The 13,944-nt window shown below is 40.7% G+C and overlaps 1 protein-coding gene across 1 annotated transcript in view; it reads left to right on the forward strand.

The window, feature by feature from the left end:
* Positions 1 to 13,944, forward strand: part of C8A (complement C8 alpha chain) — an 87,042-nt gene that overhangs the window by 14,084 nt on the left and 59,014 nt on the right. The window contains exons 3-7 of the mRNA XM_072649603.1: positions 4,762 to 4,906; positions 7,194 to 7,341; positions 7,884 to 8,067; positions 9,028 to 9,222; positions 13,673 to 13,913. Of these exons, the coding sequence (XP_072505704.1) occupies positions 4,762 to 4,906; positions 7,194 to 7,341; positions 7,884 to 8,067; positions 9,028 to 9,222; positions 13,673 to 13,913 (913 nt within the window). The remainder of the gene's footprint in view (positions 1 to 4,761; positions 4,907 to 7,193; positions 7,342 to 7,883; positions 8,068 to 9,027; positions 9,223 to 13,672; positions 13,914 to 13,944) is intronic.

The raw sequence follows: 13,944 nt of genomic DNA on the forward strand, positions 1-13,944 counted from the left end.
CTGGGTCATATACATCTGGGGTATCATATTTAATCATAGGTGTCACGTGTCTTTTCAAAAAATACATGGTTTGATATCTTTTGTTTTAACATTGCCTACATATTCCCCTTTATCCCCTACCCCACAACCTTATAATAAAGCATTTTTAAAAAGAAAACCAGAATAAGAGTAGGAAGAGAAAAAATTATCAGTAGAACAGATCGATATTTTAAGTGTCTAGAACAGGGGAAGGGGAAGTGGAGAGGAAAAGAAAGGGAATAAGCATTTCTCAAGCATCTACCTATATGCCATATACTGTTCTAAGATATTATCTCAATTGATCCTCACAGCCACCCTGGGAGATAGGTCCTATTATCATGCTTATTTTATAGTTGAGAAAACCAAGGCTGAGAGAGTGACTTTTCCCAGGGTCACATAGCTATTAAATTTCTGAGTCTGGCTTTGAACTAAAGTCTTTCTGACTCTAGGACCAGCACTCTATTTACTGTACAGGGATCCATGGATAGATTTCAGTGGGTCCACAAACTCAGATGGGAAAACAAATTAAATATTTTCACTAACATAGCTGAAATTCGTCATATCCCTTTACTATGAATATAGGAAATGAACAGGATTCTGTGGAAGGATCCATAGGCTTTCCTAGATTAGCAAGCAGGTCTAAGGACTGTCCCCCACCCAATCCAAAAAAAGACTAAAGAACCTCTGGTCTAGAATAAGGTTACCAGAATTGTGGAAGGTGTGATCAGTTAGCCAAACTAGGGAATTTTAGACCACAGAAGATTTGAAGACTCATCTCCTCTTCCCTTTTTCTAGGCCAATCCTAGCTCTTTCTCTTCAGCTGCCATCAGAGAAGGAAATTATTGTCCCCATGGGATCCTCTCTCAGATTTGACTCCTCAGCCAGCTAAAGGATGCCACAGAGTCCTGGGAGTGTCTGTAGAATGTCTAGCCATCGGCTGAAGTAAAGAGCAGGGCCCTCAATTAAACACGTTTCAGTTCAGGGTGTAGTGCAATCTAGAAAATATTTATTCACTCAAGTTAGCCAACAAACATTTATCTAGTGCATACTATATGCAGTTATGGTGCACATATTAAGTGTCTATTCTATGGAATCATGGGATGAATGCTCTTTGAATGAATGGATAAATGGTGTATAATAAGTGTTTCATAGTGCTGTGTCACAGAATAAACATGTTAAATATTTTCTGTGATGTGTATTTTCAGGTGTGTTGTATGACATCCTATTCTTCTCACACAATTGGAGAAAGAATCAGGGAAAGAAGGATTTATTCTAAACTCTTGTGCCCTGCACGGAATGCTCTCCACCAAGAGCTGTGCATTCTTGTCCCTGACCCTCTAGTTTCCTAGGAAATAATCTATACCCATTCAATTGATTCAGCAGTGAGATTTTTCTGGGCCATTGCCCAGCCTTGGAGGGAGGAAGGCCAATAACCCAGCCCCTATACGGGGATCAGGCCTTTATTTATCACAACAGGGACAGGGAGTGGGCAGGTAATTAAAATCTGCCCACAGTCCCAAATTGGCCATTAGTTACAACCTCTTACTACACAGGTTGTAAACCTTTTTATCACGGCTGCTTAACTAGGAGGCAAATGGATGGCTTGGAACTTGACCTCCTCTGTGGTTCTCTGCTTACTTGGCTAATGAGCAGTAAAGAGGCCAAGAGGCGGGCACAGGGAGAGAGGAGGAAGGGACAGTCTGGGCAACTGCACCATTCACCCCCTGAACCCCTGCCTGGGAATCCCCCTGGCACAGAAGCATTTCTGAAAGAGTCACTAGAAAGGTTCTAGTGGCAGGACAGTCTGCTGGGTAGAAGAGGACACATATCTCTCTCTGCTGAATCTTTTCTCACATTAGTATTAGCACTCTCAATAATTATAACAATAAACATGTCAAGTCACTCTCAGTGAGTTCAGTCCACAAACATTAAATGTCCTCTATGTAGACACCATGGCAAGCACAACGGATACAAAGAAAGAGATTCCTGTCCTCATGAGTTCACGTTCTAGAAGTTCTGTAGAATACAACCCGACAGCCCACTGTTTTCATTTGCTGACAAAAGTCATTTTCTCTGTTCAGGCAATCGATCCACAAGCACTAGACATACAGAATAATGGAAGGCAGTGAGTTGTCCCAGGATAATTTCTCTCTAAGTTAGAGATGAAAAGAATGTGATACTAATAATGAAATAATGATAATATAATAGCTAAAATATATAGTGTTTCATATCATTATTTTATTTGAGATATATTTATATATAATCACTAAATAAATGATATTGTCTCACTTGGATATTTGTGGAGGGCCCAGCCCTGTGATTTCATTCTTCTTTAACTTCCTTCAAGATTCAACTGAAATCTCACCTTCTGCTGCAAGCCTTCTCCAGCCCTTCTGAATTCGAGGGCCTTCTTTCCACTAATTATTTCTTGTTTGTTCTGTCTGTGGCTTGTTGGCACATGGTTGTCTGCTTGTTGTCTCCCACATTAGATTGTGTGGCACCTATGAGGGTGGCACCACCTTTTGACTCTTTTTTGTAGCTCTAGGACTTAGCACAGTGCCTGGCACATAGTCATAAATGCTCACTGACTGATTGACTTCTATAGATAGCACTTGATGTAGAAACTCCGTGCCAATACAAATCAGCAATTCCTGTCACTTGTGGCCGTATGGAGTTAAGTGAGAATCAGTGGTTCCTTCTGGGGCTTGTCCATGATTATACAGCTAGGATATGTCCAAAGGAAGATTTGAATCCAGGTCTTCCTGATGCTAAGCCTGGCTCTCTAGACCTCTGCCATCATCCTGCCTCTCAATAGTAATAGCTCACCTTTATCTAAAGAGGTGGCTGGTGTCATGGGTTGTGTGTTGGCCTCAGAGCCAGAAATGCCTGGGTTGGAACACTACTAAGTAAGTTTCTTCTCTTCCCCGATGGTCAGTTTCCTCAATCCCAAAACATGAGGATGTGAGTACAGTTGTCCATCCTAGCTCACAGGTTAATTTTGAGGCTTAGTGGAGGCAGTCTATGTAGAAGACTCTGCCAGTTTTTAAAGGAGTACTATGTAACCACAGCAGAGCAGTGTGGCATAAGGGAAAGAGAAGTGGCATTGGACTCAGGACAGTCTGTTAGTCCCAATCCTACGCCATGCTGATTATGCGATCATGGATCAGATACTTAACCTAAGAAGCCAAGTTGTAGAAAGCTACCAATATGCACTGACAGAGAGTCTCTGTACCTGACATGGAAGAAACCACACGTTCAAATGAAACATCCAGATATGGAAATGTGAATATTCAAATCATCTATGATCCAGTCAGGTGGTGCAAGAGTGTAGAGACTGGAGACATAAAGACCCGAGTTCAAACTAGCCTCAGACACTTATTAGCTGCGTGACCATAGGCAGATCACATGACCTCTGTCTGCCTCCTTTTCTTCATTTATAAAATGTGGATGATAATAATCTCATAGGGCTATTTTGAGCATAAAAAGAGATAATATGGATAAAGCACTATTTCTACATATTATTATCATCATCATTGCGTAACATGCCATGGTTGTGTTTCACTTTGTATCTTGGAATGAAAGTCCACATGAATGAGATTGTAGATCTCTCCGAGTATTTGAATTTGCATTAGTAGATTTATTTATTTATACCTATATCTGTGTGTGAGTTATTATTCCATAGTACTTTTTGCTAACAAAGAACTGTATATTAATTACCAAAAAGCCAGTGAAATCAATAGTACAAAGTTATCATTCTATTTATAGCGGACAAAAGATTTATCCAAGGTCAAAAAGCTAGGAAATGATGATGCCAAGACCGACAGTCGGACTTTCTGACTTAAGAATCTTGTACTCTTTGTAGGACATGGTTTCTCAGACATTTACTTGTTAGACCCTAATTCCTTGTGTGCTTACATTCTGTCACCCTGGAATGCAATTCAACTCCAGAAATGTTTTCTGAGTCCTCACTCCATATAGAGCACTGTGCTAGGCACTGGGGGTAGGGATACAAAGACCAAGATACGCACCTCTGGAGCCTTGAGGAGACAGATGAGGACCATTTCTTGGGGATGCTTGGTTCAGAGACTCCCTCAACTGAGGCCATAATAGTTCTACATAGTTGGAGGCAGGGAGGTACAATGGAAAGAACCCTGGTTCTGAAGTCAGAAGACATGGGTTCAAATCTGCCCTCTGTTTGTCTTCCATATTATTTGTGTAACATTGAATAAATCAATTACCCTCCCTTGACCTCAGTTTCCTTCTCTGTAAAATAAGGTGGTGAGAGTAGATTACCCCAAGGTTCTATCCAGCCCTAGACCTTGATCCTATAAGTTGCCTGATGCTCAGAGGGCAGGTCAGTGACTTGCCCATGCCATATAGCTGGAAAGTATCAAAAGCAGGTTTAAACCCAGCTCTTTTTGACCTCATGACCAGAATTCCATTCATTGCCCCATGTGGCCTTGTTACTAAAATTATCCTCACAGGAACAGAAGTTGTGGGAACCTTATTTGTTTTCTTTTCGTGTATTTCATGAGCATTTGCTTCTCAGGTTTCTTCAACTAATGTCCAATCCCTCTCCTTCCCAACTAGACTCTGGGCTCACTGAGGGCAGGGACCATGTTTTAGTCACTTGTATCACCTGGAGAGCCTAGCACAAGGCATTGTATTGTGATACTAGTTGGCTAATTTCTGTTGTAAAATGAAAAGATGCAGAGAAATTCCTGGTTAAAAAATATGGTTTAGTATCGATACAGAAATCTCCTACAACCATCCAAGTTTGGGGGAAACATATGTGGTGGCGACCTTTGGGACGAGGCAGCCTGCACCAGCCCTGAAAGCTGTAAGATGAACGTGCAGTGTGGCCATGATTTCCAGTGCAAAGAATCAGGTGAGTAGAACACAAAGAGGGCTGAGCAGTTACAGTGCAGCTTTCTCTCTCTGTGTGTGTATAGTATATGTATGTGCATGTATACATATATATATGTGGTGTGTGGGTGTGTGTGTGTTTGTGTGTGGAGATAGAGAATAGATAAAGCACTTATTAAGCATTTACCATGTGCCAAGATCTCGAGATATAAAAACATCAAGCCTAAATATGTTTTGTTTTGTTTTGTTTTTTGCAATATCCCCCAAGCTGCTCTCCTGCTTCCCCACTCCATTGCTTTGGTCTGATCTCTGAGTCAAAGCCAAATGAGGCATAAGGCTAATCCCTCTTCCATAGGACAGCCCTTGGAATACTTGAACATAGACTTTCTCTTTCTCACAACCTCTACAGTCTTCTTTCTCCAGACTCAGTACCTCCATTTCCTTCTGTTGATCCTCATATATTATGGACTCAAGATTGTTCACCAGACTGGTTTCCTCTCTATGCATACTCTGTAGTTTGGTGATGCCTTTCTTGCACTGTGGTGCTTAGGACTGACCACAATGCTCCAAATAAAGTCTGAAGAGAGTAGAGTCCAGTGAGACGTTTACCTCATTGTCTCTGGAAAGGATCATTATCCTTCTCCTTGCAGCCTCACTCCACATCAGTTTTGGGGCTGCTACATCATGATACTGACTTCTCTTGTGCTCACAGGTCACTCAGACACCAGAGTCTATTATAGAACAGCTACTTTCTAATGGGACCTTCCATGTATGTCATGTGTGATGATGATTGTTTATGTCCAAGTATAAAACTTTACATTTATTTCATCACAGAGCACTAGCTGGTCATCCTTCATTGTGAAAGCTATTCCTCCCAGTTATACATAACCTGCAAATTTCGTGAAGATACTATCTATGCCTGGTGCAAGTCATTGATAAAAATGTGAAACAGTCCTAGATCCAGCAGAAATCCCTGCAATCCTTCACTGAAACTTCATACAAGGTTGACATCGAACTCTTGACAGCTACTTTTTGAAGGCAGCCATCCTCCATTCTGAATCAGTTACGAGTCTATCCTTTTTCTCCCATTCCTCCCACAACCTTCTCTAAGAGAAGGCTCAATCAGAAATTCAGAAGTTTTCCTTGGTTGACATGAAGAAAATACTTCTTAACAATAAAAACTGTCTAAAATGTTTCATTTGCTTATGAACATTGGAGACATTAATAAATTCTTGTTGCATGAATGAATGAATGAATGAATGAATGAATGAAATGAAAACTGGAGTGGGTTGCCTTAGGAGATGATGGTTTCTCTCTCACTGAAGGTCAAATAAAGACTGGATGACTAGACTTTAGAAAGGTTTCAGAGAAAATTTTTGGCCATATATGAGTTGTACTTGATGGCCCTTGGGATTCTTTCCAGCTCTAAGATTCTAAAATTCTGATCTCCACAATAAGCTGCAATATCTCTCCCTTAGATTTTGCAGTGCTCTGTCTGTGCCTTTCTAATGCACCTATCTCATCCTAATGTGAGTGAGACATATTTGGGATCCCTGCCTTATCTTCTGTTTCCCCTATGTGTTCTTATTCTTGTTATTTTTGTCTGATTCTTATTTGAGATATATATATATATATATATATATATATATATATATATATATATATATATATATATATATATATATATATATATATATGTGTGTGTACAATATATATATATTTGTGTCCCTGTCTGATCTATCGCTACTACCCACATCCCTGGCCCTACCATTATTAGACTATTAGCTCCTTGGGAGTAGATATGAACCTTTTAAGGAATCTTTTGATGCCTTAAACCCTAGCTGAACACACATATAGCCTGACCTAAATACACAGCATGGGCTGAATGTCATAGACAACATCAAATATTGAAGACCTATGCCTTCTGTTGTGTAGATGTAAATTATAATCCCATCTATGACTTAGTAGAAGAATCTTAGGGAGTCACCCAGTCTCAGAGAGGTTAAGTACTTTGCTCATGGTCACAAAGCTAGTAAGTGACAGATGGAGTTTGAATCTTCCTCTCTAACTCTGACTCCACAATGGCACTTTCCTCTCTCAAAATCATAAATGTTGATCAGCTCTGTCTGCTTAAATTAACTTTGCTTCCTTAGCTCAGAACGATTCTGAAAAAACCCAGCACACCTAAGAGCTCCTCTTGGGTTTTCCAGATGCTCCCCTTTTCTCTCATGGTAGAAATATTGTTGGTCATGGAAGCGTTTGTTGGTTTGTCTCAAAGAGGCGACCACCCCATAACCCACTTCTTTCAGGTCGTTGCATCAAGCGGCGCCTTCTATGCAATGGAGATCAAGACTGTGGTGATGGGTCTGATGAGGAGGGCTGTGAAGATGCCGGGATTCTTAGAAATGATTGCCTGGAATTCAACCCCATCCCTGGATCTGAAAAGGCAGCCCAAGGGTGAGTAATGACAGCCAAGGAACCGTGACTTATTAGGCTGTTGTAAGTACGCTTTGTGCCCTGGGCCTTTGGGTTACAGCGATCCTCCCCATGAGTGCCAGGGAGAGAGACCGATCAATGTAGCCAGATGAATGTTACAGATGAGGGAACAGGAAGAGAATATGTATGCTTCAATTGTACAGGCTTAGGTCTGCTGAAATGGACTAAAGAGTGGCCATGGTGCTGGAAACAGACACCATCCCCAAATACAAGCATGTGTCTCTAATAATAATAAGCATAAATTATTTGCATAGTATTTTAAGGTTATAAGAGTGCTTTATAAATATTATCTCTGTAACTTCAAGCCATGCAACAGATGTGAGGGAAATCTTTATAAAATGGCAAAAAGTCAAACAAGTAGGAAAGAAAGATCTGAATTCAGGTTCACAGAATCCATGACATTGAACCTTTAACTGGGATACTAACAACATTTTGTTTGGATAAATAGTATAAAGCATCAGACCATCCAAGTTGAAATACTAGAAGATGCATTTTCCTTCTAGGTTTAACATTCTGACCCAAGAAGAAAAGATGAATGTGTATGACCCCACATACTTTGGGGGCTCATGTGAACGTGTCTACAGTGGAGACGTGAGGTCCCTCAGATATGATGCTGTCTGTGAAAATCTCGATTATGATGAAAAGTATTTCCGTAGACCATACAATTTCATCAAGTACCAGTTTGAGGTAAAGCAAGTTTGGTGGGAATAATGACAAGGATGTTGATAATGATGATGATATTATTAGAGGTGGAACTTAGGGGCAAGAGTTGAAAAGAAGCAAATATAGATTCGACCTTAGGAAAGAAAGCATTCTTGCAATGAAAACATGCAAAAGTTGAATGGGCTGACTAATCTACCAACAAGCATGAATGAAGCACCTACTTTCTGTCATGCACCGGACTAGGGCTAGGAATACATAGACAGAAGTGAAACAGACCTTGCCCTCAAGAAAATAGGGGAGGTGATGTGCACATATATAGATATACAGAAGATACATGTATATTAATACATATGAACAGGCTTTGGAAAGTCACCAGTTCCCCAACACTGAAGGTCTTTGAACAAAAGCCAGATGATTAAATTCTTACTCTGGGTAAGTCATTGTAATAGGTATTGGAGACTGAGAAAAAGGCAAACAGTCCCTTCTCTCCTGTAGATTTCTGAAAGAGAGAAGCCACATACATAGGGGAATGGTGGCCAGAAAAAGGGGTATTTATTTGGAAATTCACAAGAATGGTAAATGGAGCCATAGGAATTTGAGTCACACACTTTCCAGGAACAAGGGGGCAGAGTTGCTTTGATCATGGGTACAGAGTCAGAAAAGCAGGTGTGACTAGCCCATGATCACACAGCTAGTAAATTTCTGAGTTGGGTCTTGAGTTTGGGTCTCCCCAAGTACAAATCTGATGCTGTTATGCTATACTATGCTGCCTCTCCTACTTATCTATGTAGATGTTTTCCCCTATTAGAAGTCACTGGAACGCAGGTATTGTTTAATCTTTGTCTTAATCCTAAGAGCCTAGTTGAGTGCCTAGCACTTCACAAGTGGTTAATTGCGTGTTAAATTGAATTGAATGGAATACCAATAAGTAGGGGTCCCTGAGTGTTGATTGACACTAAGTGTCTGTCTCCTTTTTCCTTTCAGACCAAGGCCCAATACGATTTTCACTCGCATTTTCATAGTGATTTTGAAGAGCTAACCACAGGCCTACACAAGCAAGAATTCAGTTCTTCTAGCATCTCCGTGGGCATCCCTATCCGCTCTGTAATCCTGGGCATGGGATTCTCCTGGGCATCTGGAAAGGGTTCCCTGAAGAACGTGACTAAATATACAGAGAAGGTATGTTTTGAGACCTTCCCATCGGGTCATTGTCTCTTCACTACCAGTCTTCTGTTGGGACTTGCATTCACATATTATCTTAATTGTATTAAAAAAAAAAAAACTACAGTAGTGATTGTCCCTTAATTTGCTCCTATAATTGGAAATGTCTGATCAGTGGTAATTCTGTTTGTTTTTCTTATTACACTTCTGTACTTAAAATCATCGTGATGGGGATAATTGAGGTACAAGGCTAAGAACTCAAGCCATCTCCCCTCCCCATTCCCCACTCCCTTCCTAGTTTGCTGTGAAATGAAACTGATTAAGGAATGCTTGGAATGATAAGGCAGTCATTGGAAGGAGCCCTGGGCCAAGAGTCAAGAAACCTGGGTTTGAGTCCTAGCACTGACCTTTCTTCCTTGTGTAATCATGGAAAAATCACCTTCCTTTTCTGGAGACATAAATGAAGATGGGGGTCCAGATGCTCCCTAGTCCCTCCATGATCGAAATCCTCAACCTGTGTTAGAATAAGCAGTGATTTAGACTTTTTCTCTGTGTGTCGATAAGGCAGAGATGGTTTCATTCTCATCACTATATTCCTACACTTAGCACAGTGCCTAGAATATAGCAGAAGCATAAACCATAAGGATTTATTAAATGCCTGCTCTGCCAATCACTATACTGAGGACAGGGGATCAAAGGCAAAATAAAATTGACTTTGCACTTAAAAAGCTTCCATTATATTAGGGGAGATCTCACACACACATACATACATACATATATACACACACACACACATATTCGTTATAGAGGAAAGCTCACCTTGGTTTCCTCTACTTATTTTTGCTTTTTTTTTGTCCTTTTTTTATTTGCTCTCCTCCTTCAGCATGGAATAGAAGGGAAATGACAGTACAGGTAGGACGTCAGAGTTCTAGGTTCTACAGCAAACACCTGGGATTTCTAGGGATAGCACTTTTAAGTTTGTGAACTGCTTTTCATAATGATCTCATTTGTGCCTTATAACAACCCTGTGGGGTAGATGCTACAAGTATCATTACCCCTGTTTTACAGATGAAGAGACTGAAGCTTAAGTAAATTGTTTTTGGTGTTGCAATTAGCCAATATAAGACGTAGGATTTGAACCCAGGTATTCCTGGTTGCAAATATAGCACCATGCCAACAATATTCCATGGTGTCATGCAAACTAGCTGGGTGAGCCTTGAACAAATCATTTATCTTTTCTGAGTCTGTTTCCTTACATGTAAAGTTAGGTCATTGAATTAGATTCCCTCTAAGATTTCTTCTAACTCCACTCTTCTGTGTTCTAAAATACCTTTTAGATCTATCATTAAAAGTTTTAACACAGTAATGGAATCCCAACAGCAGGCAACTCAGATGGTCTCTAGTCTAATTATTCCTGAGCAAGAATTTACCTCTGTAACATCCCCAACATGTGCTCACACAGACTGTGCCTGAAGACCTCTAGTGATGAGGAGCTCACTCCCTAATAAGTCAGTCCACTGCACTTTTGGACAACTTTCAGTGTTGAGGCATCCCTCACCCCCCACCCAGACAACAAGTTTATATCTACCTTTCTCTACTTTCCGCACAGAGTTTTGCCCTTTGAGGTCAAAACAGAATAAATATGGCCCCTTTTCAATATAATAACTCTTACTTAGGTGCTTGAAGATAGTTATGATGTCCCACCCAAGTCTTCTTTTCTGAAGTCTAAACATCTCTAGTTCCTTCAAACCACCTGCAGCTTCATTACATTCCTTATGTAGGACTAAATAAACTAATTTATACATAAATCATTTGTAGGCCTTAAGTACCCTAAAAAGGACTGTTATAGTTCTCAAATTAATATATAACATATATGCATGTGTGTACATATCTAAGTATGCACATATATGGATAGATGCATACATACCCACTGTTTGGTAAAATGGAGAAAGAGAGAGAAAGAGAAGGAGAGGGGGAGGGGGAGGGGGAGGGAGAGGGAGAAGGAAAGGGAGAGAGAGAGAGAGAGAGAGAGAGAGAGAGAGATCTGCTTTCTCATACAGGAAGTTCTGTGTTAAAGTTCTAGCCCTCACACAAATAGACTGTGTGACTCGAGATAGATCACTGAATCTCTCTTTGACTCTAAGACACAAAGTTGCAGAGTGGGCGCCAGTCTTTATTGGTAGAAAGAATTTCTAGGCTGAAAGTTCCCCATACCAAGAAGTCACAGGTTTGGTTAATAAAATGTATAGTGACGGGGTCAAATTAGAAATGAAGGTCTTCTATTGTTGAAGCACCCTTTTTGACTCTTAGTAATGTGACCTAAGGAGAGTCAGCACCCTGGAGAGTCACCTAGATTATTAGAGCCAGAAGCGACCTTATGAAGCTTCTAGTCCCACTCCTTTAAGCTAAAAGTACAATGAAAGAATACCTGCTTCAGACTTATTTTAATGGGAGGTTCATCTCAGGGAATCATGGGAAAAATGATGGAAGTCATCCTTCTTATCAAGCTAGCTCTGTAAACTTTACATGACAGATACGACTTTCTGGTTAAAATGGAGAACTGAGGGATGAGGAAAAAGAAGCATCTTGGAGGGTGAGCCATTTGTGGGGTTGAAGCCACCTGGCAGTCATTCTAGGGTGTTTTTTAGGGAGAAAGGTAGAAAACAGGGATCTCAGAGTACTTCTGAGTGTGTAAAAACTTCAAGGACATATTTTTTGTTGGTTGGGGCATTCTCTTCTCCGACCCAGGCAACAAAACCCCCAGAACCCTTTAGGTGGACTTCAAAAGTCTTGCAGCCAAAATATTCACCACTCTTGTAGTTAACGTGGTGATGAGCCTTTCTGTGCTTAGCTCAGTTGGTCATAGCATCAGAAATGTAGATGAAGAGATTGAGACCTAGGCAAGTTGAATCACTTGTCCGTGGCCATCCAGTTACTAATCATTTGAAGCTGGTTTTGAACACCCATCCTTTGACTCTAGAGGCAGTATTCTATCTATGTATACAACCCATTGATCAATGATCACTTGTTAAGTACTTATTAAGAACCTTCTATGTGTCAGGTGCTGTACTGAGCACTTGGAAATTAAAACAAAGGTGAAATAGTCCCTGCCCTCAGCAAGCTTACAATCTCACCAAGGGGCAAAATCTATATATGTCTGGGTATATACAAAGTCACTACAAAAAAAATTGGGGGAGGTATGCACTAGCAATTGGAGGAAATCAGGAAAGACCTCATGTAAAAGGGTTTAAAAATCGGCCTGAGCTTTGAAGAAAACTTGGAATTCTGAGGAGGGAGTACATCCCCCAAGTTGGGTGATAGCCAGTAATAAAGCAAGGAGTTGGAAGACACAGGAAGAAGATCACTCTAGTACCATGGAGAGTGAATGAAGGAAGCTACTATCCAATGAGATTGGAAATGTAGGAAGGAGCCAGGTTCTGAAGGGATTTGGATGACCAGTTGAGGAGTTCATATTGGAAGAAGCCACTGGAGTTTACTGAGTAGGAAAATGACATGGTCAGAGCTGCACTTTTGGAAAATCATTCTGACTACAGAGAGGAGAGGCTTCAGACAGAAAGACCAATTGAGGCTATTACAGTACTCCAGGAGTGAGGTGATAAGGGTAGAAATGTAATTAGGGTTAGAAACAGACAATCTAATATACAATATAGGTGATATAAAGACACAGTCACTTGGGGTGAAAGGACACAGCTTGAAATTCCCAAATCGAGCTGAACGCTTAATCTAGGCTCTCTAACCAATAGCTCACACTTATGCAGTACTTTAAGGTTTACAAATAATATTATCTCCTTTTATTCTCAAACATGGTCTTTTCACAAGAACCTGAGAGGTCGATGCTATTATTATGTCCATCTTACGGATAACAAAATGGAGTCCCAGAAGGTTAAGTGATTTGTTCAGAGTCACACAGCTGGTATGTGTCTGAGGAAGGATTTGAATTCAGGTCTTCCTCATTCCAATTCCAGTGCTCTATCCTTTGTGCTATGTAACTGTCTCAACAACTATGCTATTTGCTGCTCCAAGATACCATTGTGTGGAGTAGTGGAGTGGGCGTTTAAAGCCTGTTATAATATATTCATAAAGTCATGTGACCTTAGAGCTGGAAGGAACCTCATATATCATTTACTTCCTCCTTATACAGATGAGGAAACTGAGTCCCATGGAGGTTAAATGACTTACCCAGGGTCACACAGGACTTGAACACAGGTCCTCTGGCTCCAGAGTCAAGGATCTTTCCACTGTGCCACACTACCTTTCCGTTTTTGTGTCTTTCCTCTCCCCAACCCACCAGCATCTGGAAAGTTGGATGGACACAATAGGTGTACAGTCAGTGTTCACTGAGTAAACAGGTAATATGGCAACACACACAGCATCCCTTTTGGTCTCTCTCTTTTTCCCCTCTTCTGCCCAACCCTCCATCATCACTGTGTTATCTGTTTGTTTGTAGAGATATGGCTTTATCCGAATATATACAAAAACTCAGACTGCTCACTTCAAGATGAGGAGAGATGACATCGTCCTGGACGAGGATATACTTCAGGCAATCATTGAGCTCCCTGACCAGTATGATTATGGCACCTACTCCAAGTTTATCAATAATTATGGCACCCACTACATCACCTCTGGGTCCATGGGAGGCATCGCAGAATATATTTTAGTCATCAACAAGGAGGTCATGAAAGAAAAAAGTGAGTAACCCAGGATATAGGTCATGCTGGC

Source organism: Notamacropus eugenii, chromosome 2 (genome assembly GCF_028372415.1).
Source record: "Notamacropus eugenii isolate mMacEug1 chromosome 2, mMacEug1.pri_v2, whole genome shotgun sequence".
NCBI classification, from domain to species: Eukaryota; Metazoa; Chordata; class Mammalia; order Diprotodontia; family Macropodidae; genus Notamacropus; species Notamacropus eugenii.